General features: G+C 47.2%; 1 protein-coding gene across 1 annotated transcript in view; it reads left to right on the top strand.

Annotated features, from left to right (window-relative positions):
- Sdk1 (sidekick cell adhesion molecule 1) overlaps positions 1–24,611 on the top strand; it is a 964,506-nt gene that overhangs the window by 741,054 nt on the left and 198,841 nt on the right. Inside the window, exons 15-17 of the mRNA XM_076923544.1 lie at positions 7,049–7,196; positions 8,187–8,327; positions 15,080–15,261. Coding sequence (XP_076779659.1) covers positions 7,049–7,196; positions 8,187–8,327; positions 15,080–15,261 — 471 coding nt within the window. The remainder of the gene's footprint in view (positions 1–7,048; positions 7,197–8,186; positions 8,328–15,079; positions 15,262–24,611) is intronic.

Raw genomic sequence — 24,611 nt, forward strand, 5'->3', positions numbered from 1 at the left:
GCATAATAAATATACAGACTACTTTTTAGGTACAAGCTGACAGCAATTTTTCAAGGCTTAAAGTTTCTGTCTTCTCTCTCATTCTCTGCTTTCTCTCTCGCTCGTTCACTCGCAGCTTGAGGCTGCACACACTCTGCATTCTCCTGCGCACTCTGCTTCTCTCCTGTGCGCTTTTCTTTCCTTGAACTCCCACACTCCTACACACCTCTGTGCATTCCCCTTTCACTCTCACACACCTCACACACACCTCACACACACCACATGCACTCTCCTTTCACTCACACACACACTCTTCATACACACCTTACATTCTCTCTTCACTCAATCTTCACTCACTCTTCTCATGCTCTCTCACTCACTCTCTCTCTCTCACCACAGTTACCTCACATTCTTCTTCACCTTTTTCTTGCCCCAGTCTTTTATTGATACTCCAAAAGCAGGTAGAAAAAAGGACATTGTATCATCATTGCCAAGTCAAATTCAAAAGAATAACCACGTCCCACAAAGAACTAAGAATTACAATTGTTCCCCAAAGTTTCAAACTTCCCTATTCCCAGGCCTGTAGCCAAAATAATTTCAAACTTATCATTATTTAAACTTTAATTTTTAACTTCAGAGCTCAGAGCTCCGAGATCAGCTACTTGCATTTTCCTGTAAGCTCTAATGATAAATGACATGGGCAAAGCTGCCAGGCAGTAGCCAGAAAGAGTCAAGTTAACCCTTAACTCAGCAGTTCCACTAGCTTTCTACTTCTGTGCATTGCACACAGTGACTCTCCTAAGAGTCCCAGTGTTTTGACTTAGTTTTACTTGTATAAGATTTTATGTATTCTATACTTCCTTATCTAGGAACCACTCTTAAATGTTGTACAAAACTTATTTCATAACTTCAATAGATTTTTTTTCTTTCTTGGGGTCCCAGTGTTGGCTCTATTTCATTTTCTAATAATTTCTTCAAACTTTCTTTGGAAGTCAAGCATTAATCTGGAACCACCATTGTGCAGTTATTGCATTGTTTCCCAGATGAGAACACACAGCACGCACCTGGGCCATTAGGACTGTGCTGTGCTGTGCCCCGTGCCTCAATTTTTAATTGTTTAAGAATCATTACATCAAGGAACACCTAGTTTCACAGAATTCACCAGAGCAGGAGGAGAAAGAAGTAAGAAAGTCAGATATAATAAAATAATTTTGCACACCAAGGCCAACTGAAAAACAGTCACACACAAATGAAATCTATACAGCCGTTGTCGGGGCTAAGGTTAGGAGAAATGGGAACAACTGTTTTTTGGTTTTTGTTTGTTTGTTTGTTTTACAAAGGGCTTCTGAGATGTCTCCATCCCGGCCTACTACAGGCAGTCCTTGTCATTGTATGCTGTCCCCAGCACTCACTAAAGTTGGAGGCCACCATTTCAGCTAGACTGGCCAGGCAGTGAGCCCTGGGTCCCACCTGTCTCTACCCTGCTCCTGCCCCCCATCCCCCACAGGGATGAGGTTACAGACATAAATCACTGTGCCAGGTTTTACAAGATTGCTGAGAATCCGAACACAGGTTCTCATCCTTGTACCAGGAGCACTTCATCCACTGAGCCATTTCCCATCATCCCTCAGCTTTCAAGTGGGGCTTCTGGTCCAAGGCTTGCTTCCAGAGAATACTCTCTGAGGTCCCTTCGCTGGCATCACTGGAGGCCAGGACTCTCCCAACACAGAGAGAACCTGGAAGCACCGTCTTGTTCTTTCCCTAATGCCACAGGTGTCTTTTCATGTATGGACCCCGCTGTCTCGCTTGCCGCACCGCGTGGGCTCATTTGCTCTGCTCCGCGAGCCGCTGCTGACTGTCATCGCACAATACTTTAAACATCTTCCTCCACGCTTGCTATTATGTCCTTAAAAGCCGGTGAGCTTTGTGCTGTTTTGCTTGCCTCCATGGCAGATGCTTTGTTCTCCGTGCTTCAGAGCATTCTGGTGCTGTCTTTGAAACTTATCGCACAGGGGTCCTGCTGATAGCCTCTAGGGCTGTTAGGGAGTGCTTCCAGCGAGGCTCACTTTCCTGTGGGGTTTTACAGATTGAGCCTTAAACTAACAGAGTTTGCTCCCCTTTTAAAATGCAGCCCAAGAGAAGGCACCTGTCACAGGTATTGGTGGGCCATTGTGGGGGCCCAGAAATGGACTAGGTTGTGGGTACCAGGGCTTGTGTCCAGGGGTTCTCTGCCTTTATGAGAAGACAGTTGACCTGCAGATCATTTCTTACTGTATGCATGTGACATGTGGAGGCTAGAGGTCAACCTAAGATATCCTACCTCCAAAGCTGTGTATCCCCTTTCTCTCTCTCTCTCTCTCTCTCTCTCTCTCTCTCTCTCTCTCTCTCTCTTCTCTCTCTTCCCTCTCCCTCCCTCTCTCCTTCCCCCCTCCCCTCTCTCTTTCCCTCCCTCCCTCCACTCTCTTCTTTCTTCCCTTCCTTTCTCCCTCCATCTCTCTCTTTTTCTTAGAAAGGGTTTCCCACTGGCCTGTAAAACACCAGTAAGTCTATACTTCCTGATCAGAGAACTCCAGGGATCTGCCTGTCTCTTGCTCCCCACCACACATGGCATCACACGTATGCATTACCTCATCTGACTTATTACACAAGTGCCAAGGACCCAAACTCACATTCACATGCTTATGCATTTTCTGTAGTTTTAATGGTGAAGAAAATAAGGGCCGAGGGATGGAGAGGTGGTTCTCTAGGGTAGATCCAGGTTTTGCAGGTTTTGTAAAATTCTCGAGCTCATTTTTAACACACACACACATGAATACGCACACACATATGTGCATGCACACATGTGTACACACACATATGCACACACACATACACACACACACACACACACACACATACACACACACACACACACACAGCATTCAAAGGGACTTTGTCCTGGTCTCATTCCTGTTGCTCTGACAGAACACCCTGACCAAAAGCACCTGAGTGGAGGAGAGCCTTTATTTGGCTTAGAGTCCATCATTTCAAGGAAAGCAAGGCAGGGTCTCACTGTATCACACCCGCAGTCAAGACTGGAGAGAGACAGACACACCCATGCTGCCTGCTTGTTGTATCCACTCAGCTGGCTTTCTTTACTCAGATACAGTCCAGGGTCCAGCCCATAAAAGAATGCCACCCACATTCAGGTTGGGTCTTCCCACATCAACTAGCCTAATCCCGAGACTCCCTCAGTGATGTGCACAGAAGCTTGACGTCCTCTGCTCCAGCTTGTGTGCAAATGCATGTGGACTCTGGCACTTGCATGTGTGCACACAAACATGCTCATGTCTGCCCCTCTCCTTTTTTTGGTGTGTGTGTGTGAAGAGATTCCTGTGTACTTGTGTGTACATGTGTGTAGAGGCCAGAGGTCAACCTTGGGTGTCCTTCCTCAGGCCCTATTCTGTTTTACACATAGTCTCTCTCTGGCCTGGGAGTTCACCAAGTAGTCTAGGCTAGCTAGCCAGAAAGCCTCTTCCATATTGCCATGTTATGTGGGTTCAGGGGATTGAATTCACGTGTTCCCACTTGCAAGGGAAAGTCTTCATGCACCAAGCCATTTCCTTACCCCTTGATAGAACTTCTCTTACAAATACCCAGAGTCTTTTAATACAGACCCTACTCAGAACTTTGTAACTGGCCTTTTCTTCCTTCACTCAAGACCAACAGTTTGCCAACAAACCCACCTCTTTAATTTTTTTTTCTTTTGATAAGCTTGCTATTTTAGTTTAGCAGAGTTATCCTGTGCATCCCACCTCGAGTCTCTCTCTAACACTCCCAGAGCTGAGAAGTCCATACTGATGCATGCCCAGACACTCTGTTTTCCCTTGCCGTTTGCTCCCTGTCTTAGAGCCCCTCACAGAATCCCTCGGGATGTTCAACCATCACACCTCCTTGGGCTTATGTGGCAGGACAGTTTCTCAGATGTCCCTCATTTGCGGTGACCTTGACAGCTTTGAGGAGCTGTGATGGTTTTAAGAACGCTGCTCAGTTGGAGTTTGCCTGATGCTTCTCTTGTGGTTAGCCTGTGTGAGAGAATGCCCTTCTCCTCAGATCACATCAAGGGCTCTCCCTGTCAGTTCGACTTAGCATCATCATTGTTAGATATACCGTGTGTGTGTGTGTGTGTGTAACTGTGTGTGTCTCTCTGTGTATGTGTGACTCTGTGTGTCTCTCTGTATGTGTACCTGTGTGTATGTGTATATACATGTGCATATGTTCATGTGTGTGAGACCCTGTTCATGTGTATAGACACCAAAGGACAACCTCAGGTATTCTCAATCCCCATACACCTTTCGAAATAAAGTCTTTCCTGGAACCTACATCCTACCCACGAGGCTTGGCCAGCTGACTGACTAGTGAACCCAAGTAACTTCCTGTCTTATCTCCCTAGCACTGGGGTTACAGGTGTGTGCCATCATGTCTGACCCTCAAAAATCAAACAAAAAAATGTGAGTTCTGGAGGTTGAACTCAGTCGCTCATGCTTCTCATGCAAGCGCTTTACTGACTGGGATACGTCTTTCCTGACTCCCTTGGACAAGTCTTTTAAGCTCTGGCAATCTCAGCTTAGCTGTGCCTGGGTTTGGCTCTCAGCTGTGCCTGTCTTGAGTGTATAGTCTGATCCCAAGGAAATGCAACAACATCTGCAAAGACAGCCTGGGAGTGGGAGGGGTCTCTGATTTACGTGACACCTCTTCTCCGTGACACAGCTGGGATCTTTGTGGGCACAGGAGAATGGCTCAGCATCTTGGCCATCTCAGCGATTCCTCTAGTTTCCATGGCTTGTGAGGACTGACTTGGGGGAGCATCTTCTCAAAAGATTTTGCCTGTTGACTGTCAGGTCCAGATGTGTGCACTACTTATATCCTAACGGTCCTCCAAGTTTACAGCTCTGGAGCTTGTGAATGAATAAATAACTTCCCAGACTACTGTTCTGGGGGAAAGGGAAGGGTACAAATTAGGGTGCCAGTGAGATGCCAGGCATCTTTTCTTGCTGTCTGTTACTGAGCTGAAGCTCAAAGTCTTGGCCAGACTGGCCAGCAAGTTCTCAGGATCTGCCTGTCTGTGCCCCCAGTGCTGGGGTTTCAGGCACACACCGCCATGCCTAGCTTTTTATGTGGGTACTGGGGGTTCTTGCTTCCAAAGCAAGCCCTCTTACCCACTCAGCCCAACACTGTGCTTTGAAATGAAGCATAAAGGAATCCCTGTCAACAGCTAATTACCCAAATCACCACGAATCAAAAGCCAGGAATATAACATTGCCCAGCTGGTAGCGAAAACTGTATTCTCAGGAAGCTATGCTTGGAAACAGCTTTGTCTACAATAATTTAAAACAAAAAATTCCATCTTTATAGCCCAACTGGCACCATGTTTGAGGCAGCTTGACTTTTGTGTTAAGGAGTCTCAGCTAACAAATTCTGACTGGGGGCTAGGCATCCCTTTTGTTGCCTTTGGGGAGCCTGGGTTATGTTTTGGAGCAGTATAAATCCACTTTGCAGTGACCTGTAAGTAGCTGAAGTGTCAGGTACATTTCCCATGAACCCCTGGTGCATGCCATGACCTCCAAGTCCACCATCAACTTTCTGAGAAGTGACTGTTTTTTATGGGTGGTGTTCACGTGTAGCTGATGTTGGTTGTCCACAGACTGAGCAGAACCTAGCCCACTGGGAACCACACAGCATCTCTCTCTCTCTCTCTCTCTCTCTCTCTCTCTCTCTCTCTCTCTCTGACCACTTTTAGTGTGGGCAAAAGGAGGTTGCTAGTAACACTGCCCCAGAGGGATGAAAATAATGGTTTGGTTTCCAGGAGAGCCTGCCAAGCACCGATGTATGCAGAGTACTAACCCACAGCAGATGCTCCAGCCAGGTCACCCTTGGCTGGGCTGAGAGGCACATTTAAACTCCACAGAAAAGCATACAATGGCAGCAGTCCTGCCAGAACATTCCCAAGCCTTCCTTGCAGGCAACAGCCCATTCTGCTGACAAAGGCATCGTTTCACACCTGCAGGAAACCCACTTCCAAGAGTTGCACAGTCCTTGCTATGGATTCTCTGTCTTTCCCCAGCCAGCTCAGCTCAGGGGCGTGGCAGAAGCAGGCTGCCACTCTGCAGATGGGTTGCGAAATGCCTAGCCCGTCCGTATTTATCACAGTAATTTCCTTATTAAAATGTTAATGACTATAGTGCTTATTTATCATTCCCTGTTGTGTGGAGCATCCTTTTCCTGGAGACAAATCTTCGACCTGCCTGATGGTGAGCCCACAGACAACTTTCCCCACTTTATACTGAGCCCAGGAATTAAGATTTTTCTTCCTTCTTTTGAAGTGCCATATGCAGGCTGAAGAAGAAGAAAAAGAGTTTATTTTGGCTGGGGGGACGGCTCAGTCAGTAAAGTATTGAAGACCCAAATTTAATTCCCCAGAATCTATCTAAAAATGTCTGATGTGATGGTGCGGGTTTGTCATTCCAGTGCTGGGGAGGCAGAAACATTGGCCTGAATGAATGATCTTCACACTAGTGAGGGATCCCCTCTCAAATGCACAGTGACCCCCAAGGTTGATCCCTGGCCTCCGCATGCATGACTATACACATGCTTGTACAACATCACCTGTATGCATAGAAACACATACACAGAGCAAGCAAGAAAAGAAAGAAGGGAGGGAGGGAAGGGAGGAAGGAGGGAGGGAGGGAAGAAAAGGAAGGAAGGAAGGAAGGAAGGAAGGAAGGAAGGAAGAAAGAAGGGAGGCAGCCACACACACTTTCTTACTCAGGACCAGTGGAGGGGTCTTTCCTGGAGTGGCCATAGGAATAACAGGAGGTTCTGCGCCAGGTTTGGGGAGAGACTCCTGAACTTTATGCCACCACCCATATTGCTAACCACACAGCAGAGAGCCTTGGATTGCACATTCATGAAGTGGGCTAGCAGCCACCTCTCCTAGAAGTGTCTGGGAAAGCAAACAGGATCATTCTTGTCCAGTCAGTGTGGAGATGCATGCTCGTGTGTGTCTGACTCACTCTGTGCATTCTTGTAGACTCTCCATGGAAAGTGCATCTGTCAAATGTTGGCCCAGAGATGACAGGCGTCACTGTGAGCGGCTTGACTCCAGCCAGGACCTATCAGTTCAGGGTGTGTGCTGTGAACCAAGTGGGCAAGGGGCAGTACAGCACAGAGACCAGCAGGTGAGTGAGCCTGACCTCCACCCAGAGCGAGGGCGGTGCAGGTCCCAACAGTAGATGATCTGCCAGCCCTAGGGGTTCTGGCAGAAACCTGAGCAGGGTAAACCCTGGCATGTATTAAGTTAACTGTATCTCCCTTTTACCTGCTTGGAGGCAGATGTCATTACCCATGGTGCTCTGTGCCTTCACAAGTCACTCCTGACAGCACAGCCTTCCTGAGGTAGGGGTGGGGGTGGGGAGGCAGGGTCTCATGTAGTCCTGGCTGGCCTGGAATTCACTATTGGTAGCTGAGGATGATCCTCCCCCCTCTACCAAAACAGAGCGCTGAGATTACAGATGTGAACACCACACCCAAATTATATAGAGCTGGGGGTGGAACCCAGGGCTTCATGTCTGTCCTAGTGTCATTCCTGTTGCTGTGATGAAATACCCTGATAAGAGCAATGTAGGGGAGGGAGGGTTTATTTCAGCATACAGTTCCAGGTTACTGTCAGTCACGGCAGAGAGAGGTTGAGACAGGAACTCAAGCAGCTGGTCATAGCACACCCATGGTCAAGAGCAGAGGGGAAACTGACAAATATATGTTCCATTGCTTGTGCTCGTCTAGATTTTCCCAGGTCAGAATCTCTTTCCTAGGGAATGGTACTGCCCACAGTGGGCTGGATCTTCCCATCAACCTAATTAAGACAATCCCCCACAGACATACCTACAGACCAACCTAATGTAGGTAATTCCTCATTGAGACTCTCTTCCCAGGTGATTCTAGGTTTTGCCAAGTTGACAGAACTAATCAGAATGGTAGATGAGCGACATCTGCCATACATCTGCCATTGCCTCCTGGCTGAGATGCTGTCGTGTTGACTGCCATACTTCATGCACACACGGCCTCAGTGGGGTCAGCTGCATGCTTTGGGCTGTTTTTCTCCTCAAAAAGGCTCTGGGTGGAGCACCTTGTTGCTGTCCCTTCTCTCTCTGATATATTTTCATCTTTAGGTTGATGTTACCTGAAGAACCACCAAGTGCTCCCCCCAAAAACATTGTGGCCAGTGGGAGAACCAACCAGTCCATCATGGTACAGTGGCAGCCACCACCTGAAACAGAGCACAACGGGGTGCTCCGGGGCTACATCCTCAGGCAAGTACCTAGGACAGGCCTTCAGGCTGTCCCATGAACTAACTGTTCAGGTCAAGTGATAGACTCTAGGAAGGGATGCAGACTACAGCAAAGCAGAGTTCAAAGCTAATGGCTGCCTTTGTGAAGCCTCTCTGGGTATGGTCACCTTCAGAGGCCACACAGACTAGCATCAGAGGTTGCACTGAACTGAAGAATGAAGGGGGCATTATGGGAAAGATAGCAGATGTGTTCTTCCTGGTGAAGCCTTCCTTGGAGGATGTATGTGTATATTCATAAACATAATGAGTACTAATTAATTTGATGTAGCTATTAACCTACAGTCACTATGCTAGCTTGTTGTTCCATTTTGCCAGGCCTTCTGACATATCAAAGAAAAAATATTTGACTGTGTCTATGTGTGGTTATATGTACCTAAGTGCAATACCCACGGAGACCAGCAGAGGGTGTCAAATGCACTAGCCCAGTGGTTCTCAACCTTCCTAATGCTGCAACCCTTCAGTACAGTACCTCATGTTGTAGTGACCTCCAAACATAAAATTATTTTTGTTGCTACTTTATGGCTCTAATTTTGCAAAAATTACAAAGAGATTGCTGTCCTAGAACTTGAGTTGCAAGCAGTTGTGAGCTGAGAACTAACTAAACTCAGGTCCACAGCGAGAACTGTAACCATGTAACCTTGAAGCCATCTTTCCAGCATTCCCAAAGAAAATTGTATACACATCTGTATATAGGTGAGTATACATATACATACTCACAACTTGACAATGTTTAGGTGGTGGAAATGAAAGCGTTGTATTTTTGAAGTATAGGGCACCATAAATGAACATGTGTGCCAGCCAGAGGTTGCCAACGGAGGGCAGGTTGCTAGCCCAGCCGTAGCAGGGACTTTGGGCTTCTGAGTGTACTGACAGCATGTCTGAGAGATCCTCCCTTACCTGACCTGCCACCAATGTTATCACTGCAGAGCTTTTGTTAGGACAAATTAAAAGGAAAACGATCAATTTGAATTCAAGGATAATCATTGTGTCTCCTCTTACAGTTTGCACTGCTGTTTGTTAATTTTATCTGCTTCACTGAGGCAGGAATGGGTCCATCACACTCCCACACACACAGATGCCTCCCCTGGCTCACAATGGAACTGGGATTCGTGAGTGCTTGATCAACAGAGGCCTTCACTGGATGAATGGGTCTCCTGGGAAGAAAGCTGTGAATGCATTCTTTATTGTGTTTCTGCATTTTTGTTTGAGAAAGGTCTCCTGTAGCCCAGGCTAGCCTAGAACTTGTTAATGTAGCTGAAGACACTCTTGAATACCTTGCCCTTCTGCCTCCAGGTCCCAAGCACTGTACTTACAGGTGGCTTCCACCACTGTAAATGCCTCTAAACCAGCGGTTCTCAACCTGTGGGTCACAGCCCCTATGGGGGTTAATGGACTTTCCTTCCAACTTTAGCCATGCTTCCTGGTTACAGCCATCAACTAATAAAAATAGTTAGCCTGCCCTCTCCGCAACCACCACCTTTCTCAGCAGCAGAAGGAAGTTTCCTGAGGCTGAGCCTGTCCATTAGGGGCTGTGGTGTTTGTCCCACTGAACATGCTTGGGACACGGAGCCTAATAATAAAGCAGGAGTCACCTAGGACCATCAGAAAACACAGATATTTGCATTATGATGCATAACCGCAGCAAAATTACAGTTATGAAGTAGCAACTAAAATAACTTGACAGTTGGGGGTCACCATAGCATGAGGAAGTATATTAAAGGGTCACAGCATGAGGAAGGTTGAGAAGCACTGTTCTAAACAGGTATTTCTGAGAGAGATGTGGACTTTTTCCAGTAACTCTTAGAGACAAGGTACCCACTGAGGTCTCCTTCTTTCCCCCTTTATTATCTGTAGGTGTATTACATGTCTTTGACTATTTAATGAATGGAGGTGCATCATACAACAACTTGCGGGAGTCAGTTCTGGTCTTCCACTGTGTAGGTCCCAGAGGTCAAAGCCCATCAGCTCTGCAGCAAGGGCCTTTCCCTGGTACCTCTCCTCTGGCTCTATTTTATGTATTTTTTCTGTGTCATGTAGCCCAGGTTGGCCTCCAACTCACAATGTAGCCTAAGATAACCTTCAACTCCTGATCTCTTGCTTCTACCTCCCAAGGGCTGGAATGACAGGAGTGTGTCACCACGCCCAGCTTGGACATGTTGGTTCTTTAGCTCTATTTGTTTTACCTGTGAAGGACATATGACTTTAGTCACCCACTGTTCAGTTAACCGTGGAGTGAGTAAGGAGGCTAGACTTCTAAATATGGTGGAAGAGCCTGAAATGAAAATGGTGGCTGGAGAGAAGTCTCCTTTACCCAAAATCCCTTGCTCTGAGCAAGCCAGAGCTGCAGACCACAGCCAGTTCTCCGCTGTCCCAAAGGTGCCCTTCAGTCCTTCATCTTTACCAGATGCCCAGCCTTGTCTGTCTAACGGGGCTTAAAGGAGCAATATAAAGTCAATGCCCACGGTCCCTGTGTCTCTCCCCACAGCTGTCACCCTCCACTTACAAAGGTCAGAGAGCCACAGCAGCGTTATCCTGCAGCAGTGGTCCTGGGCTCTGTTCCAGCTGGTGGCAGTTGCCAGTGGCCTGACCTTCCTGCCCACCCTCCTGCTGCCTCCCACTAACGGTTCCTGTGGCTCATGGATGCACTTTCCCTCCAACTTCAGCCATCCCTCGTGTCCACAGCCATCAACTAATGAAAATAATTAGCCTGCCCTCTCCACAGCCACCGCCTTTCTCAGCAGCAGAAGGAAGTTTCCCGAGGCTGAGCCTGTCAAGTCGGGGCTGTGATGTTTGTCCCGTTGAACGCGCTTGGGGCACAGAGCCTAATAATAAAACTGTCTGATGGTATGAGGCCTCACGGTAGACTGTGCATCTCTCTATTTTGCGGGATTACTGTTCTTAAAGGATCCTTGGTGACAGTGCTATTGGAGTGAAGTAGGGAAAGGGCATCTGTGCTGTTGACAGCTAAAATCCAAGAAAGCCCTCAAAAAATGAGGGCACACCACCCCAGGCCTTAAATATCAAAGTGTGTGGAAGTTAAAGACCCGTACCAAAATGCATCTGCCTGCAAACATTTCTGAGCAAGGCTCCAGCTTGCATACCGTTGTTTGCAAGCAAGAACCCTCCAGGGCACGGGCTCTGTGTCAGATCCAACACACAACGCATGGGAGCAAATGGAAAATAAATCACCTTGGTGGCTCACAACGAAGGAAGTAGTTAGGATGCTCTTGCAGTGATAAAATATTTATAATAATAGGCAGCGTGTTTCTCCGAGAGGCGCTCAGGGTTATGTCCTTTTAAAAAAAAAAAATGCTCTCCTGTTTATTTCTGGATAAAAACTCATCTGTTCTGGCTCAGCTGGTCTCCAGGGTAACAGATCCTCCTAGAAAGGAGGGAGAATGTTCTGAGAGCTCCTCCCTCACCTTGACCTCCTCAGACATCCAGTGTACATCACCAGGGTACCTAGAGCCTGGGCCTGAGTGGACCTCCCTGCCTGTGCTGTTTTCCAAAAGTGAATCCTAGAGATCGCTCATTTGAGTGGCCGAGGAGACTGTGTAGCTGGGACAGGCTTTGTTCTGAACAAGGACTTCAGCTTTCGTCCCCCAATACTAATTTCATAACTTTTCCTTGGAAAGTGTATTGGGTAGTTAAGGGCTCCCAATACACAAAGCCAGCCCTTTGCAAGGGTTGGTTTGCAATTTCTCCTAGAAGGCTGTAAAGAAACACCTACTTGGGGCCTGGAGAGAGATGGCTTGGGGGGGGGGGGGGCAGGTAAGAGGGCTGGCTCTGCAGACAGGAGGGGCTGAGGACGAATCCCTTGCATCCTCATAAAAAGCTGGGTGTAGTATCACATGTCAGTCACCCCCTGGGCTGGGCCTAAGGGTAGGGGACAGACAGGGGAACCTCTGAAGTTTATTTATCAGCCCACCTAGCCCAATGGATGAGCTCTAGGTTCAGTGAGAGACGCCTGTGAAAGAGAAGATGGCCTCCAAATGCATTGATACATAGGCAACACATGCATCCACATGCACATTTACACACACACACACACACACACGCATGCACGTACACACACACACACACGCACGCACGTACACACACACACACGCACAAATAGCAACAATAATAATTAAACATCTCCTTACCCTTATCTTAAAGGGGGCACATTTTGACAGTCATACAGGGAAAGGATGGTGGATGATCCCTTAGGTGCAGCTTTCTTGAGAGAGTGGCAGCAAGATGTCCTTATGGTAGAGATGCATATCCATGGGCTCTCTAGGTTCTGTATCTATGTCGATGAGATTTAAAGAAAGATGTGCAAGGCCTCAGTTTCAAGTCAAGATTTAAACACAAGAGTTTATCTATCTCAAAACACCTCAAATGGGTAAGGTTGTTTATTCTAGAATCAAACCTAAGTGACCACAATCCAGGGACATAGACTTAGGTCACCTCAAATTCTAAATTCTAACATGATTATGGCTCCTTGAAGTTTTGTAGTCAAGGAACAAAGAAAGTCATAAATCAAAGCACTTTTTGGATACAGAGGTAGAAAAATCAGATAAATGGGCGAAGTGGGGCTGGGGGCGGGGGGCCGTCTCAGCTATTGCCATCAGGTGGTAGCTAATGGCTCGCACAGCCTGTTGGTTGGTGGAGCTAGTGGTCTGTTAAGCTAATTCATTTCATCCTTGTTAATCACAAGGATATTAAGTCAGACATAGAGGTAGGTAAGGGATGGTTATCAAAGGAAGGCAGCCCAAGATTAATTTTAATTAGACTGTGGATCTGCAACACTCCAACCTTCCCCCACAATCACTGAAGTTCTGCTGGTCAGTCAATGAGCCTTACAGAGCTCAGCAGAGAGTGCGGGCCTTCTCGGAGCTTTCATTCACAATTGTCTGGGAGGACGCAGAGAGGGGCCAGCTTTAACCTTCATGCCTTCAATGCTGTCTGCCTTCATCATTTCTGTTTCCTACCAAGTGGGCCTCACCAACCACAAGTGGTCCCTAAGACAGGAAGAATGTCCTCAGAAAGTCCTGGATTGCAAGAAGAAACTTGTATGGCCTCATTTGCATACCCCTCAGGGAAGTCACCGTATATAGAAACACCTGCATTTCCAGGTCTTGGGTTTTTTGTTTTTTTGTTTTGTTTTTCCAACCACAGTGACCTTGCTGGCCTGGGAGTTCCTATCCTGGGTGTGTCCCTTCCCTCTGTTCTGTCAGACCCCAGTGACTTGGGCATACTGTGAGAAGTCAGCGGGTATGCCTCCTCTCTGAGGATACTTGTCAGTCATGTCCTCTCTCTGGGTATCACACAAAGCTGCATCTCCAAGAGGCAAGAGCAAGTTCTGAGCTAGAAACTGGATGCTTTGAGAAGCTTCAGGATGACTGTACGTGTCTCTCGTTTTACCCAGGGGAACTGATCCAGAAAAGCTCTGTGAATTAACTGAGCCACTTCAGTACATTAACTTCTATAAACGGAATCATGGAAAAACATTTGCTAATCAAAATAATGCAGGGAAAAAAGCCTTTCCACAGTACAAAAGCTGGCCCCTGAATTCATGCTTTCTTTCTTTTCTTTTTTTTTAGAGCTGGCTTGTGTGAGTATCTTGTTAATAAATACAACTTTAAACAACTTTAAATTTCTGCCTCAGGGCACTGAAGGTCACGTTAATCAGGAACTCACAAAGCACCCCCCCCCCAAAAAAAAACCCAATTTGTCATACTTAGCCCTGTAGATGTTTTAGAAGTGTTAACACCTTTTCAAAGCCACTTACTACAGGACTGGGATATCTCTGGACAAATCTAGACTGTTCTGAAATGGAAAAGAGCAGAGGACTTGGACAGAGGAGGCTGGGAGCACACAGACCGCTGGCTTCCTGATTTCCCCCCACAGTGCAGTCTCCTCAGGAGGCAGCCTTTCCTCCGTCCCTCACGGAGATCAGCTGTGGAGTCTTGACTCATAGTCACTGTACACACTTAGCAGTTCACACCCGAAATGCAGAATTTTTAGAACACAATAATACACATCTGTGTAATTCGGGTGTTCAGGAGGCTGAGGTAGGGGGATCATGAATCCTAGTCAAGCCTGGGCTGCATAGCAAAACCCTGTCTCAAAAGGAAGGGAAGTGGGCAAGAAGAGCAGAGGGAAGGAGGAAGCCATCGTTTGAGCTCCAAGGGCTTCCCCTCTCCCCATATCCTCCTTCCAGTAGCAGGGGCAGCCTAAGCCTTACCTGACACTTGCAGGCTTGAAGCGTGACCTTGGCTAGTCTCTCTGTTTTGGGGGGTAGGGGACATTTCTATTACATTTTCTCAAAAGGAAAACAGGCTGGGTGTAGCAGTGCATGCTTGCAGTCCCAGAACTTGGGGGGTTGAGATATGAAGATTACCGCAAGTCAGAGGCCAGCCTGGGCTACAAGTTAAGTTCTGGGGCAGCTGTGCTACAGTGGTAAGGCTCTCAAGGCAACAGTAACAAAAACAACAGAACTTTCCCACGACCATACAGAGGTTCAAGCCCACTCCACTTTGCCTCGTGTTTACGGTCACCATGAGATTAGAGTGTAGCGTGTATGAAGCCACTGACCAAGGCAAGCGCTTGTCAGGGCTGAGCTTGAAGCCCAGGTCATGCCTGCTTCCCTCTGCCTTCATCTCAAGATAACCCCAGTCCACTGCGGGCGGTGTCCCTACAGTACTCACACCCATGCTCTCTCTGCTGCAGGTACCGCCTGGCCGGCCTGCCTGGGGAACACCAGCAGAGGAATATCAGCAGCCCAGAGGTGAACTACTGCCTGGTCACCGACCTCATCATCTGGACACAGTACGAGATCCAGGTGGCTGCCTACAACGGGGCAGGCCTGGGTGTCTTCAGCAGGGCAGTGACCGAGTACACCTTACAAGGAGGTGAGCTGCAATGGGGTGGGGAGTTGTGGGAAGCTGGGGACTGGAGTTGGCAAGGTCTGACTGAAATGTGCAACTCTCTAGGGAAGTGTCTACGAAAACACAGGTCTTACGTCAAAATGGGTAAAAGCTTGTTTGTTTTGGAGTCAGATATGAGTGACCATAGACAGAGAATACAGATTTGAGTTGCTCCAAAAGAAATTGCTCCACTGTTGCAGAACAAAGCAAGTCACAAATCAAGACACTGTTCAAATGCCTTGGTGGAAAGCTCACAGAAAAGCAGGGCAGTTGCTGTCACAGCCTCGGAGGCTGTCTGATACCATTCCTAGGCTCTGAGTTGGTGGAAGCTATAGGTCTTTTGTTAGGTCATCCATGGAGCTGGGCTAGGAATGATGAAATCGAGGGCTAAAGAGAGCCCAAGGTGCTTTGGCTCTGGACTTGCAACATCCAACTCTACAAACTCACAGCCGTTCTGATCAGCCAGTCAACCTCGTAGAAGGTTTTGTGCATATGTGTTTTATTTCTCTGGGAGCTTCAGTTTCCAAACCTTAAGGGAAAATCTAACTAGTACAGAAGTCAATGGAATTTACTCTCCTCGCCAATTCCTAAACTGCAGTCTCCCTGCTAAGGATCTGCATAGCTTCCTTGCAGCCTGTGTTCCTCTGGGATCTGGGGACAGAAGAGCCTATCATGTCATATATGGGGACTCCAGAAGTTCTGGGAATTCAGACTTTCCTAAATGGACTGCCATTGTGGTTTCGGTCAAGGGGTCAGTCCAGTTCACCATGTCACTATGGTTACCTTCCGAAGCGAACAGCCATTGACAATTATGCTTTAGTTTATGCAATATAATTGCTGGGACTAGAATTCACAAGTTGTGTGCTTTTCTTCCTATATTATATATGCCAACAATGTAAGATCAGCAAAAGCTCTCTCACCCCTCAAACAAATACTCAGGAAGAATGTCAGAAGGCCAGGAGGTCCTCAACATACACAGGCTAAGACTCAGCCCCAAGATTTAGAGTTAAGCCTTTCAAGAGAGAATAACTCCTTCTCTACTTTCTGGAAGATTCCCCAGCTGCAGCCCCGGGCAGCTGGGTGACATTCACAGGCACATGACATTGTTGTCCTGAACAGTAATAAATAGGCCCCTTTTTTTAATGTCCACATTGGTCTACGGCAACCCCAATCCTGGCTGGGGGACAGGATTTCCCCTCGTTCTCGGGCAGCGGTAGATGGGTTCTCAGTTCACAGGTGTGGCTTTATTTGCTTGGGCATTTTGATTGCTACCAGGGCCATGACCTTTTTTCAAATGATAAGGTTTCTAACTGCCCACTTCTCTACCCAAATCCTGCCTCAGACCTAATGTTCCTTGATATTACATGCTGTTATTATCAGCCCTTATTGATTGGCTGTCGGTTGTCATCCAAGAGTCCATAAATCCTCCTTTATAAATTAAAACCAGTCAGTGCTGCCTGCCCAGCAAGTAGCAGAAATATTAAAATGCTGGACAGCTGGGCAGGACCTGTCCATTTGCAAGGAACTCCTGACCACCCATTTAAAGGGGCAAACAGTGGACAACCTGCACAATAAATGCCTGCTTTACTGAGTCTGTTTAATAAAGTAACAATAAACTCAGAGACACTTAAAATGACTAACATGGGGGCTGGAGAGAGGGCTCAGTGGTTAGAGGCATCTACCGTCTCCATGTTGGACAACTTAAAGCTGTCTGTAACTCTAGCTCCAAGGGATCTAGGGACTTCTTCTGGCCTCAGTGAGCACTCCACTCACATGCAAATGCATGTCATTAAAAATAAAACAAATCTTTATAAAATTATGATCATGGCTATGGGCTACACCTTATTATCATTAACTGTGACTACCTCATTGTATTGCCAGAGCACTTGAGCTCTGGTTGCTGCCAGGGAAATTGAGGCCTAATTAAAAAGGACTTTGAGATTAGAGACTTCGGCTGGTGTGTCCTTGGCACTTGAGAGCCATGATGACCCGGTTTAGCGGGAGTGGCAAATTGAACATGCTGAACTGGAAGATGTCTTAGGTCTTAGTTAGAGTTTCTGCTATTGTGATTAAAGTAACTACAAGCAAAGCAGCTCCAGGAGGAGAGGGTTTATTTCTGCTTACAATCGCCATCACTAGAGGAAGTCATGCCTTGCTCAGCCTGCTTTGTCATAGAACCCGGAACCACCATCGCATGGCTGCTCTCTGAAACCCCAGCTTAGGGGGAGGCAGTCTCCTGGCCAATCCTTTGTGAGCTTTATTGCTTTAGTCAGACAGTTGTGGAAATAATCCCCCTCCCCTCAGGTCTAGCAGCCCCTAACTGACTTTTGAGGTCCCTTTTATGAGGAAGGGTTAGAGTTGACAGGAAACAGCCGGTGAGATAATTGGCTGTTAGCACCTGGACAGAGGAGCAGGAGACACAGGCTCAAGGCTACCTGTGTAGTGTAAGGATACATCCTGTGGAAGGGAGGCATCATAGGTGTTCAGGAGCTTAGCAAGGGAAAGGGGTGCGTATACCTCATGGGTTACAAGTTCAGCACAGGCTGAAAAACATGATTTGCACGATGCATTGGGCTTAGGAAACAGATACAGTTCTTGTAAGGTGCGGAGACTTAGTAACAATGTGTAACAATGTGGCTCCTGTTTGGCTCCAGCAGTATGAACCTGCAGAGAAGACTAAGGCTCAGCACTGTGGTGGGGGTAGTGGGGGTGGTGCTTGGGTTGCTCCCTAGTTCCCTGATTGGAATGAGCAGGCCTTCAAGTGCACAGCCCCTCTTGGGCATGACTTCCGTTGCCCCCTCTACAGACCCTGAAGCTTAATCCTAGACACAGGAGGGCTCTGTGGGCAATAGCTGATCCACACTTCCTTTGCTGCTAGGAGGCCACTTACTGTCCCTGGAGTGTCCTACAGCTGTTGGAGCTATGCGCTGAAAAAGCCTGGAGTAGGTCCTTCAAGCAGAAAGGGGGGAAATTTAAATGCTTGCATATTAAAAGAGAAAAGAATAACTCATAAAATTAATTGTCAGCTTCATTTGGGAAATCATGGGCGTGTGTGGAAACATAATTTGGCAGTCAATCTGGAGACACTGAGGGAGGCTGGGAGTGCTCAGCTGGGGAGGGAGGAATTTTAGTCTATCCCCTCTTCCTTCAAAGAGGTCAGGAAAGTGCCCTGGGGGACCACTGGGGAAAGAACTTGTAGCTTATGTGGCTGCTTGCTGGATGTGGGACTCTGGTAAATTCTCAGGGGTGGGAGGGGGGGATGCTCACAAGCTGCCTGCTGGGCACCAGCAGCCAAGCGAAGCAACCACAGTTTCCCCAGCTCCTTCCTGCACATGCATTTTTTATCTCGAATGTGTGTTTCCTTCCAGGAAGACCCTTCAGGAAGGCAGGCAAGTTATTCCCACCCTGGGTAGAGCCCAGTGTGGTGCGGAGTCCTGAAGTAATTGAATCCACCACTCACCTGCCACACACCCCCGGCTCTTCTGGTACTGAGTTGTATTGGGCTCCATGGTGCATAGTGCTGCCTGGCTCATTGTGGGTTTTCCCCGTGTGTGTGTGTGTGTGTGTGTGTGTGTGTGTGTGTGTGTGTGTGTGTGTGTTCGTGATGGGAGTGGGGTGTTCACGTGTTGTGTGTGTGTGTGTGTAATTTGACTTTCAGTGTCCTCCCCACTTTCTGTTTACCTTACTTACTGATCAGGTCCCTGGCTGACTCTGCAGGTCACCAAGTCTGTCTAGTCCAGCTAGGCAGTTCTGTTTGTCCTAGGGTCTACCTGTCTTGGCCTCCTGGGTGCTGGGTTTAGAGGAGACCACCATGCCTGCCTGGATCTTTGGTGGGTTCTGAGGATCCAAACTCTGGTCCTCACACTTGAGGGAGAAATACTTACTCACTGAGCTGTCTCCATAAGCCCGTCCTTAGCAGGTTCTCAGCCCTGACTGGTACCCTGGGCACACAGGATTGCCTGATAAGAACTTTCTAACTTCTGTGACGCCACCTGTCTTGCTTCCATCCACCACCCCTGTAGCTTCTCCATCAGTATCATGTAATAGATTTCACAGCAGTGCCTCCCTGACCTCCTCTGCTGGAAGCATTTTAAACAGAACATATTAACTTACAAATTGAGCACCGCTGCTCTAATATGGTTTGAGCCAAGTGAACTTTCCAAGGGGTCAGAAGAAAGGTTGGCTGCTCTGTAGAAGTGTAAGGCCGGGATCCCCAGCACACGGGGAGCTGCCTGTCAGATTTCCATCATGATGACCCAAAAGGCAGTGGAAAGTAACTCGCATTTCATAGCGCTCCCAGAAATCAATAACACTTTTGGTTTCCAGAGGGGGAAAGCTCTGCGGTGTGTAGCTTCAGCAGTCGAAACGCTTGGCGTAATTAGAAGCATATCTCTCGTGCTGCTGTCTGCTTCAGCGGCTTTCTAGTCTCGTAGAAGGAGAGGGGAAGAACGGAGTCATCAAAGCCAGCGGAGGTCCCACGTGAGGGACGACGCTGACAAGGTGTCTGGCTTCCACCATTGGCATTGCTCAAAATGGCTCAAAAGGCCACGAAAGGCTGGGGAAGGAATGATATGTAGCTATTAGGTTTTCAGTGTGTGTGTGTGTGTGTGTGTGTGTGTGTGTGTGTGTGTCTCACCTGCAGTATAAAATATAATCCATGGGCTAGGAAGATAGTTCAGTGGACCAAGTGAGGGCCAGAGCTTGGACCCCAGAACCCATGTAAGAAGCTGGGCATGATGGCACATGCCTGAAGCCCCAACACTAGGGAAGCAGAGAGAGGAAGACCACAGAGTCTCACTGTACTTGCCAGCCAGTGCAGCCAAGCCAGTGAGTTCCAGGTTTAGTGAGAGACTGTTCCTCAGAAATAAAGCAAGGGACTAGAGAATAAGGAAGAAAGTGAAACGCTCACTGCCTAAGCCTGATGTCCTGAGTTCAGACCCCTCAGAACCACGGAAAAGCCAGGCTCAGTAGCACAAGCGTGCACTTGTACCAGGAGATGAGAGGCAGAGGCAGAAGAATCAGCCGGTGGCATTCAACTAGCAGTGAACAACAGATTCTGTCTCAGAAAAGGTTAGGGGTAATGACTGCCACCCAAGTTGTTTTCTTTCCTCTTGCTCTGGCCCCACTCACTCCAGCCGAAAGTACACTGTAGCTGTTTTTAGACACCCATATGAGGGCATCAGATCTCATTACAGATGGTTGCGAGCCACCATGTGGTTGCTGGGATTTGAGCTCATGACCTCCTGAAGAGCAGTTGGTGTTCTTAACCACTGAGCCATCTCACCAGCCGGCCAAGTTGTTTTCTTACTTCCATACATGTGCCATGACATACACCTACCCAGACTCCCACAGGCTCATACTCATACATGCACATATGGTATAATATATATTGTATATTTCTATACAATATGATATATATGTATTATATCCACACAAATATAATAGATTACAGTTATGTTCCAAAGCAAACCCATGTAGATTAGCAGACTCCCTCTATTCATTTTAAAAAACAGATCCATTAAGACACAGATGTTGATTTTTCTATCAAGGGTCCAAAGATGAATTATACAATAAATCACCGCTTGGAGTGTACCAATGTTTCCCCTTTCCCCTGCTTTTACTTGCTTTATCATTTTCCTTTTTGTGACAGGTATATTTGTGCTATCATGATTCATTCCAGTCTCAGAACATTACCTTGTAATGAAGGAGAAATATTTTATATTTTAAAAGAAATGGAGAAAAAAACATTTGGTTATCCACATTTTGAGAACATTAGCAAAGCCCCTAAGTGCTCACTTGGGCTTTGAAAGGTTTTCTAAAGTAAGGATTATAAATGAACCCCGTCTGCAAAGCTCTGTTCTGATCCCCTCTTGGGAAATTCTCACAGTGGCATTAGATGACGCTGTGCAAAAGATTTGTTTCCCCAACCCCAGAGATGCTCTAACCTCAGGCTCTCTTTCTAAACAGCGTGACGCTCCAGATCCTTCCAGGGTTACCCAAAATACTAAAAGCCAAGCAGAGTGGATACAGGCTAATCTATTGGGTGGGGGCTTAATGTGCTCTCCTGGAGTTTGCAGGAATGGAGAGGTTCGGTCAGTGGGAGGACACTGTACTAGCATCCCTTATCCTGCCTCTGGACCAGCATCCCTTACCCTGCCTCTGGACCAGCATCCCTTACCCTGCCTCTGCTTTTCCACTCATTACCTGATTTTAGTTACCATCTATTAATAGACACAGAGAGCATGTGCCTCCCATTTTACAGAGGGAAATAAGTGGAAGCTCAGAGAGATGGCTGTCTTTCCCCTGGATCATGTAGCTAGAAAATGCTGGGAAAGACTGGAATATAGAAATCACTCAGCTCACCCCCTTCAGACCAGGGCCTCACTGCAATGCTCTGCCAGCGCTAGAATTTGCTGTTCTTTTTTACATTCTGCATATATCAAGCCTGGTGGAGATGCTCTCAGGGTTTTTTTTCTGTAGCTTGTATATGAAATAAAAATAAAACAGATGTCATCTCCCTTACACTCACATGACAGGTGGCTGTGCAGTGGCCACTGGAATTTTTTTTATTACAATGCACAATAAGGAATTTGTTTTACACACACACACACACATACACTAGGCCATTGCATTGATTGCCTGATCCACTAATTATCTGTGTCCTACAGTTTAAAGAATGATGAATTTCAGTAGTGTTGGTGTCCGTCTGATTTGACTGATATCCCTTATAGAGAATGCTCCCACAAGACCATCAGAATATAACTAGCTATAAGTCAGACACTGGTATGAGCAGGACGCCTGAGCCTAGGCACAGAGCTCAGTGTGTGGAGTGGGTGTGAGTTTTGGCATCTGTATCCTGCAGCTGACCTTGTATGAGAGAGCTGTGGGGAGCACCATCCTTAGTTAAGTGGGTCTGGGCTGTATTAGAAAGGTAGCTGGGGGCTGGAGAGATGGCTCAGTACTTAAGGGCACTGGATATTCCTCAAGAGAGTCCAGGTTCAATTCCCAGTACCCACAACCATCTGTAATTCCATTTCTAGTAGATCTAGCGCCCTCTGTTGGGCTCTGGGGGCAGTGTGCATATGTAGTACATATACAGACAGACAAAGGCACTCATACCCATAACACAATTAAAATGAAGTCAGCTGAGCATAAGCCTGTATGCTAGCTGGTAAGCAGAAGTCCTCCATGATTTCTGTTTCAAATTCTACCTTGTGTTTCTGCACTGACTTCCCTGATAGACCTGAAAGTATAAGATGAACTAAACACTTTCTCCCCCTAAGTTGCTTCTGCTTAGTGTGTTTCATCATAGCAACAGAAAAGAAACTAGAAAAGAAATTGGTACAAGTGTGTGTGTGATCTGCATCCTGCCTTGCCAAAGCAATGCCCCCTAGTGCCTTGCTTATAGACTCCAGCTCATATAGGAGCCAGACCACACAGCCTTTCTTCCCATGTTTAGTTAAAAATGTCCCTATGGGGGACATTTCTTAGTTAAAAATGTCCCTGGCTATGTCTCTGGTGGCTTCCCCCTGTGTGACCAGGAGATACACTGAACAATGTTGCAGAGAACCTGAGGCAGTAACCTGGTACCAGATGTACCAATAAGCAGGTGTATTCAGAGATGCAGCTTAGGCCAAGGCTGGCGTGGAGAGTTGGTCATACAGTGAAGCCTGTGTATCAACCTGACACAAGGTAGGATCCTCTGGGAAAAAGGAATCTTAATCAAGAAAGCACTACTATAGAGTTGGCCTGCAGACACGTCTGTAGACAAAACATTTTCTTGACTGATGATTAATGTCTGAGGGGCTAACCAATGGCAAGCAGCACCCCCCTGGGGGCTGAGGTGCATAAGAAGACAAGCCTAACAAGCCAGAAGGAGCAATCCAGCAAGCAGCACGCCTCCATGGCCTCTGCTTCAGTTCTGGCTCCAGGTCCTGCCCTCCTTGGGTCCCTGCCTTGACTGTCTTTGTTGATGGCCTGTGTTTGAATGAGACAAACCCTTTCTTCCTAGGGCTTCTAATGGTCATGGGTTTTCTGTTCAGTTGTTTGTTTTCTGATCACATCAATAGAAACCCTAACAGACAGGAAGCTTCAAGCATGTCACTTCATTCATATCTTATGACATGTCCTTTGACAGTCTCATGGTTAGCTCATATTCTCCCCCACTGCCCACTCTTACCTCCCTCCCGCTCTGTCCAGACAATGTCCTCCTAATATTGTCTCCCACTCCTCCTGCTGTTATGACTTGTTTGCTTTGTGATCCACTGAGGTTTTTCAGGGTCACTCGTATGAACGTGGGCAGGGGGTTATTGATGCACTAGAACATGGGAACTTAGTAATGGCTCCGCCACTAAGAAACAATGATCATTCATCAAGCCAGCAATGGTACAGTTGTCTACACACACACACCTCACTACCCTATCCACGACCTCTCTTACCTGAACCCGTCACTACAGTGTAGAGTCACAAGGCCACACTTAGAATGCAGTGTCTCTTGTTCTCAGTGTTGTGTCTAGGAAATAGTTTCTTGTTGGACTCAATCGTTGGTTGTTACCTGCCACACTAGCTACTAGATGTCTCACCTTCCATCATCTCTGAACGAACCTTACATTCAGTTACTATTCACTTCGCAGGGACTTCTTATTTCTTTACTTACTTATCTATTCCGTGTATGTGCGTGAACGCAACCCTGTACGCCACAGTGACAGTAGTAGGCCCCTCCCTAGGACCTATCACTTCCCAAGCCACGAGCTTTTGACAAGGCTCATGGTACCTGGTATGATTCTGTCCTGCAGAGGGACTTCAAATTTAGTAAGAAAGTAGTTGACTATCCCAGTAATAGTCATTCCACTGTTGCACTGATGGCACATCTTGCTTGGCAAGTTGGTATATTACACACAGGGTCCACTGGCTGAGTCTCCTCCCTCGTGGCCTATGCAGCAGCACTAAGAAAGCTAACTGGCAGGGAAGAAGCTCTATTAAGAATTGGGGAGAGGGGGCAGGGATAAGTTTAGAAAGAGACGTATAGAACTTGTAAAGTGTTAGTTCCTTATAAAGGCCATAAAAGAATGCTCAAGAGTATTTGTAAAAGATTTGTTGTCCTTGTGATGTGCTCAAGATGTTTAATGAAGTGTGAATATCCGGGTGTATCAGAAACGGCGAGAAGCAAACAACACAGGAGCTCAGTCATAGCCCAGAATGACCCGGAATTAACGGTAACAGCCGGCGTATAGGTTGTAATACGTGCATCCACCTGCTAGCGGGCAGCCAGTAATTCTTGCATTTAATGAGCTCCTGTCTCCTGTCTGAAAGGCATATTCATTTCATTCCACCGG

This window comes from Arvicanthis niloticus, chromosome 24, assembly GCF_011762505.2.
Source record: "Arvicanthis niloticus isolate mArvNil1 chromosome 24, mArvNil1.pat.X, whole genome shotgun sequence".
In the NCBI taxonomy this organism is placed as follows: Eukaryota; Metazoa; Chordata; class Mammalia; order Rodentia; family Muridae; genus Arvicanthis; species Arvicanthis niloticus.